The sequence below is a fragment of the Galeopterus variegatus genome, unplaced genomic scaffold (genome assembly GCF_000696425.1).
Source record: "Galeopterus variegatus unplaced genomic scaffold, G_variegatus-3.0.2 Scaffold2311, whole genome shotgun sequence".
NCBI classification, from domain to species: domain Eukaryota; kingdom Metazoa; phylum Chordata; class Mammalia; order Dermoptera; family Cynocephalidae; genus Galeopterus; species Galeopterus variegatus.
The window spans coordinates 166,481-173,262 of NW_007728422.1; the positions used below are offsets into that span (position 1 = coordinate 166,481).

Sequence of the window (6,782 nt, forward strand, 5' to 3'; positions counted from 1 at the left end):
GGAGGTGGGGTATTATCTACGCAGTGTTCTAAGCTATTACAAAAGAATTACCTTGGGAGCCCTTCGCCCCCTTCTCCCATTTCTGAGACTCTGCATGGATTTAGAATCAGGTCATTGGTGAGGCCCAGAAATATAACTTTCCTTTCAAGTTCTAAATGGTAATTGAAAATAAAGTAGTGTGTTGAACAGTAAGGAGTGACACTAAAATTTGAATAGAACAGTTTGTTGCCACTACATATAATAGATCTACTTAATTTCTTATGTTTTGAGAAATAAGTTAAAAATGCTATAAAAAAATTCTCTTAAAGCAATTAAATCAAGCATCAGATGGAAGTCAAGTGTTTAATGCTTTCAAATTAATAATGATCTTCAGCTGTTTGCTTCAGCTAGGTTGTGATTCTAAAGACATTCTGCAAGAGGTTAAAATATTTGCATTTTAAATTTTTATGCATTTTCACATTCAGTTTGGCTAAGGAGGAACTTGGGAAATAACACCAGCTACTCCACTGCAGTTGTATATGGACTTTCCAAAGTTTAATATTTCTTTAACTGTTCCTTAATTGTTTATTTACATAAACCTAGCTAAGTAAGTTGGTGGTGTTTGGAGCCACTGACTTGCATAGCCATTGGGGCACTGTTCACACAGAAGACAATTCAGCCAGATGCTAATGCACTTTGATACATATTTCAAAAATACATATTTTGTTATCACAGATTCACATGCTGTCATTTAGACAAAATTAATGTACTGTAATCATTTTACTACTATTAGGATGATGTTGCCTAGCCCAGTACTGTCATTTTACAGTGTGAAATTCAGTTCTGATGTCTGTGTGTGCAAGATGTTGATGGGGTCCCTGTAAGAAATACTAGGGTTGATCATGATTTACTAAGGAGATGTAATATTTTATTTTTTTCTGACCTGTTAGGAACACAATAACTTTGTGTCTTGATTTGTTGCACATATTTTAGCAACGTTAATGAATTTAAATAAATTAATTGGAAAGTTTGATTTTTGCCTCATTTTATCACATTTTCCATTATGCTACTAAAATTTTACATTGAATTATCTTGTAAGCCTTTCAAATAATTTCAGACCTTTATTTTTGTTTCTCTTTCTGTTGTCTGGGTGCTGCTTACTCTTCGAGGGGTGAAGAGTTCACCCAGCTTTGATTTGTAACATTATCCAAGTTATAATCAAACTTCATATTTCATAGTTTAGAATTTTTTTTCTAGAATTATTTTAATTAGCTTGGAATCTAAGGATGAAATTCTGAGTGGCTGAAAATGAAAACATGGCATAAATGAGAACCTGCTCGGAGGCTTCAGTTGGTGTTACTTGTTTTTGCATTTATTCCTTAATCACTATCCAGCTACTTAATGGCAAACTGCTGTATACATTACTGCTGCAGTTAATCCACAGTTAGGATACCACAGGTCGTGACACCTAGAGGAATTTGGGATTATGCAAACTTGAAATATACATTGAAGTATTTGTATTGCGTATTAGGCAAAAATTTTAAATACAGATTCTCCCAAATTAAAATTCTTCATGAATCACAAATTAAAAGCTTGCCGAGCTGAAATTAATTGCAGCCCTATTTTTGAATGGTAAAAGAGATATCCTGCTAGAATTCTTCAGAATTTATCTTCAACTTAGTACTGTAAGGTCTTAAAAGTATTACCCTGAACACACCCCAGGCATAAAATGTCAGTTACCTACATCTAGTAAATTGTGCATCTAACAGTGGAGAAGATTCGTCTCTAGAAATTATAATTCCTTTATAAACGCTTTAGGGAACCTCGGAAATAAATCACGCTCTAAGCCCGTCGTCCACCGTTTTGGGGTTTGAAGCTCCAGCTCCCCGCCCCTCCTCTCCGCAGCCTCGCCCTTCCCTAGCAAGGCTTGAGTGGCGTGCGCGGGCAGGGTAGGCGGGACTCCCGGCTCACCGGCGTGGCGTCACTTCCAGGTTCCCCGAGCACTTCCGGGTCGTCGGCCCAACTCTGCGGTTTCTGCGGCGGCTGAAGAGGTCGCTGGGGAAGTAAGCACCTCCTGCCGGGCTCCTGGCCGCGCCGCTTCTGTCCGCTTCGCGGCGGAAAGCGCCTACCCACAGGTAGTGGGTGAGCTGGGCGGGGTGAGGGAGGAAAGCGGGCCCTCGCTCCTTGCCGTCCCCCAGCGCCGCGGCTGCGGTTGTCTCTGAGGGCGACGTGGCGCGGGCCCTTCGCTGCCGGGGCCTGGGGCCGGCCGGCCCGAGACGGACTTCGCTGCTGGCAAGGCCCTCGGCCGGTACCGGCGAAGGGAGGCGAAGCGGCGGGGGACCGTTGCGTCCTGTCGCTGGAGGCTTGGTGTCCTCAGGGCGCCAGGTGGACGGACCTGGGGGAGGTCCTCAGCCCAGCGCCGTATTTTCAGCGAGGTGAATGACTTAAAGCATCAAGGTCAGCGACTTGTGGTTTTTGCCGAATTTCGGGGAGCTTTCCTTAAGCACATTGCTTGAGTGTCCATTGCTGTGCCTTGTCGCTTGTTCGAGGTCTGCCTTCCAGTTTGCTTCATGCGAACTCCAACAGAGCAACAAAGTTGAACTGGGCCTTTTAATTAAGAAGGACTGAGGGGTCGGCCCGGTGGCGCACTGGATAAGTGCGCCGTTTGGGAAGCGCGGCGGTGCTCCCGCCCGAGGGTTCGGATCCCACATACAGACCGGTTCCCGCTCACTGGCTGAGCGAGGCGCAGGAGCAACACCGAGGGTTGCAATCCCGTTGCCGGTCCCCGGTCCGGTACGGGGGCAACACTGAGGGTTGCGATCCGTTGCCGGACACGGAAAAAGACAAAAGACAAAAAAAAAAAGAAGGACTGAGACTAGTTACTTCCTAATTTGGAGCCTTATTAATTTTCTAAACTGGAAAATGAGGAGGGAGTACTAAATTTTTGTGGCTGACACCACATCTAAAAGATTTGAGCACTTCACGAGGAATTTTTAAGAATCTAATATCATTAATTGCGAGGAATTGTTACAAATGTTTATGTAACATAGCTATTTTCTAGATAACTCTTAGACTTTTGTCAAATGGAGCATTACACAAGATTCTGTACTTTGTAAAGTTTTTATCGCTACTGGGACCTCTCCTTGCTCTTTAACTCCTTCCTTCCGCCTCTCCCTCCCCCCCCTCCCCATGAGTGATGTTTTCCTTCATTCATTTTTTGAATAGATGTTTCTTTTGTCTCCTATCATGTGTCGGATACTGTTCTAGACGCCCTATTTATTTCAGTGAACAAAACTGACAAAAATTTATGCCCTCGTGGAGTTTACATTCTATTGGACGATGTAGAAAATAAATATAAGTGCATTATATGTGTTAGGAGGTGATGGTGTTATCAAAAAAAATTAAGCAAGATAAGGGATATGGGGAAGTTCCAGAGTGGAGGTGGGAATTGGTATTTTAAATATGGTGGCCAGTTTAGGCCTCATTGAGTAGGTATTGTTTGAGCAAAGATTTGAAGGACTTAAGAGAGTTAGACATTTGAAGGAGTTAAGAGAGTTAGTTTCCCCAGAATATCTGGGGAAGAGCATTCTAGGCAGAAAGAACAGCCACTACAAAGGCTCTCGTGCCTGTCATGTTTGAAGAATAGCAAGGAAGCCAGTGTGTCCAGAGAGGGATGAGCAAGTGGGGTGGGGTGGGGGGGGCGGTGAATAGTGGGTAAGGTTGAAGAGATAATGGGTATCTAGATTGTTGTAAGGACTGATGGAAACCCTGGGAGGTTTTGAGTAGAGAACATGTTCTAACCCATGTTTTAAAAGATCCCACTGACTCTGAGTTGTGATGAGAGTGTAGGGGGACAAGTGTAGAAGCAGGGAAATCAGTTAGGTGGCTGTTGCAAATGACGGTGATAGTGGCTCAGACCAAGGTGATAAAAGTGGAGATGTTGAGAAATGGTTAGTGTCTGAATGCATTTTGAAGGTAGAGCTTACAGGATTTGCTAGGAACTGGGTGTGGCGGGTGAATTGGAGGGAGGAGTGGAGGATGACTTTAAAAATTTTGGCTAAGCCTGTAGAAGTACGAGAGTACTTTTAAAAGTTCATGGAAAATTGAATCTAAAGATAAAATGGATCCTTCCATGAACTTTTTGAAGACTCCTCATATCGAGTTATTTCCACTGAGATGGGAAAGGCAAGTAGAGATGCTGCAGCTAGATCTAGGAGTGAGAAGTTCTGTGCCAGTATATGAATTTGGCAGTTGTCAGCAGTGATATTTAAAGCCATGAGACTGTATTGTCACTAAGGAATGGGTGTAGACAGAAAGCAGCAGAAGACCAAGGACCACGTCTTGAGACATTAAGAGTTCAGGGAGAAGAGTATCAACCAACAAATGACATTAAGAAGGGTGAACCAGGGAGCTAAGGGGACAACCCCAAAACTGTGGTGTCCCAGAAGCCAAGCAAAGATCCTTTAACACAGAGGAGGGAGTAATCAGCTGTGTCAAATGTTCTAGTCTGGTGGGGATTGGCTTTAGCAATGCCATTGGTGACCTTCACCATCTGTTTCATTAGAGTGTGGAAGGCAAAAGCCTATTAGGAGAGAGTTTAAGAGAAAATGAGAAGAAAAGGAATGGGAGACAGTGAATACACATAGCTCTATGGAGTTTTACTGCAAAGGGCAACAGAGAAATAGAGTGTGGTTGGCAAGGAAAGTGAGTTAAGGCTTTTTTTTTTTTTTAAGATGGAAGAAGTCCTGTCTGCCGATAGGAATGATCTGTAAAGAGGGGACATTTGATGGTGAGGAAGAAGGGGAAAATGAATTGTTAGAAAGCAAGAAAGCTATCCTAGTTTACTAGAGGGAATAGGACCTGATACAAAAGTAGAAGTATTGGATTTATATCAAAGCATGTATAGTTCAACTATAGTGACAGAGAGGCAGAGTATATGTGTGTAGATATTTCTTGGTGGTTAGATGTGGTTGTGAGAGTCTGGAAGGTTTTTTTGCTTCAGTTTCCTCAGTAAGATAGAAAACTTTGTGTCATACTTAGACACATTTCTAATAGTTGGTATTAGCACCCAGTTATTTATTCACTCAACAAATACTTATTGAATATATACTACACACATTTTTTCTAGGTGGTAAATACACGAGTGGTCTTCAGAAAGTTCATGGAAGAATTCATATCTTTTAAAGTATCCTTGTATAGCTGAGCAAAAGTATCGACCTTCGTGGATCATCTATTTTAGTAGGTGGAAACAGAATAAGAATATGTATGTCATCTTTAGCTATTGGTATGAATGAAAATAAGTGTAAGGGGGGAGGGAGTACTTCTTTTTTATAGGTTGATCACAGAAGGCCTTTCTCATGAGGTGATGTCTGAGCACAGAGCTGGATAAAATGAAGGAGTAAACTATACTGTATCTGGGAAGAACATTCGCAGCAAAAACAATAGCCAGGGCAAAGGCCCTCAAGCAAGAATGAGCTTTCCTCCTTTGCTAGCTAAAGTCTAGCTTGAAAAAAATCAGGAAGCTTTTCTGAGCCAAGTCACTTAGTCTACAGGCAGTCTCCATAGTATTTTGTGTATATCTCTATCACAGCTCTTATTTTATACTGAATCTAACTTTTTTTGTATGTCTGTTACCCTCTCACGAGTATTCATTTTTATGATTTGGAATATATCTTTAGTCATCTTCCTTTCCCTGGTACCTATCACAGTGCTATCCTCTTGGCAGGCACTCTGTAAATATTGAATTTTAAGAAAACAGGGAAGTAAAGGTGTGGGTATGCAAATGTGAGCAGAATATTGTGTTTATCAGTGATTTAATAGTAAGTAAAAAGGATGGTATATGGAAAATTCTAGACTAAGAAAGAAATGACTTTTGAAAGAAATAAAGATATATAAATATAACATTTACACTGTATAAAAATGTGGGTATGCAAATGTGAGCAGAATATTGTGTTTATCAGTGATTTAATAGTAAGTAAAAAGGATGGTATATGGAAAATTCTAGACTAAGTCAGAAAGAAATGACTTTTGAAAGAAATAAAGATATATAAATATAACATTTACACTGTATAAAAATGTAAATGCCTATGTCAAAATCACAGGAAAAAATAACTAGAAAAGTGATTTTTAACTATTCCTTGTGATTCTAAAATTACCATATAGTAATTTGCAATTACTAAAAGTTCTAATAGTTCTATATTAGAATATATGAAATAGACAATATTACATACATAATTTATAATGTTACAGAATGTTCTTTTTTTTTAACAGTTTTCTATTAAATTTTTAGGACATCAATGCAAGCCTGAATAAGAAAAAGAATTTCTTCCTCCTAAGCCATGGCATATCAGTTATACAGAAATACCACTTTGGGAAACAGTCTTCAGGAGAGCCTGGATGAGCTCATACAGGTGGGAGACTGAAAATCAAATATTTTTACTTAGATAGGTCTAAAATAATTCTTGTCATATCCCCTATCCCAGGCCAAGAGATATGAGGTAAAACAGACTATTTGATCCAGCAAGTCAGTATCACTGACTGATGAATAACCTCAAATTACTGTTTATTACACTATCCTGACAACAAGACATGAAATATGATGATTAAATAATATAGTTCAGTATATCTCAATATTTAAAAATTTCTGTTAAACATAAAAATTGAGATTGTTGGTTTTCCCCTTCCCACACTTAGAAGAAAGGCATGTTTTATGTAGCTTTAAGATGATTTTGTCTGGGCCGGCCCAGTGGCGCACTGCTACAGTGCGCTGCTTGGGAGCGCGGTGGCGCTCCCGCCGAGGGTTC

The 6,782-nt window shown here is 40.5% G+C and overlaps 1 protein-coding gene across 2 annotated transcripts in view; it reads left to right on the plus strand.

Annotated features, from left to right (window-relative positions):
- The first annotated feature begins 1,977 nt into the window (after positions 1–1,977).
- GTF2A2 (general transcription factor IIA, 2, 12kDa) overlaps positions 1,978–6,782 on the plus strand; it is an 18,537-nt gene continuing 13,732 nt past the window's right edge. Inside the window, exons 1-2 of one of the 2 annotated variants that reach the window (XM_008581264.1) lie at positions 1,978–2,114; positions 6,269–6,389. In XM_008581264.1, coding sequence (XP_008579486.1) covers positions 6,318–6,389 — 72 coding nt within the window. In that variant the 5' untranslated portion in view covers positions 1,978–2,114; positions 6,269–6,317. Of the gene's footprint in view, positions 2,115–2,135; positions 2,437–6,268; positions 6,390–6,782 lie in introns of those variants that run through there. The other variant, XM_008581265.1, reaches the window with a different exon arrangement.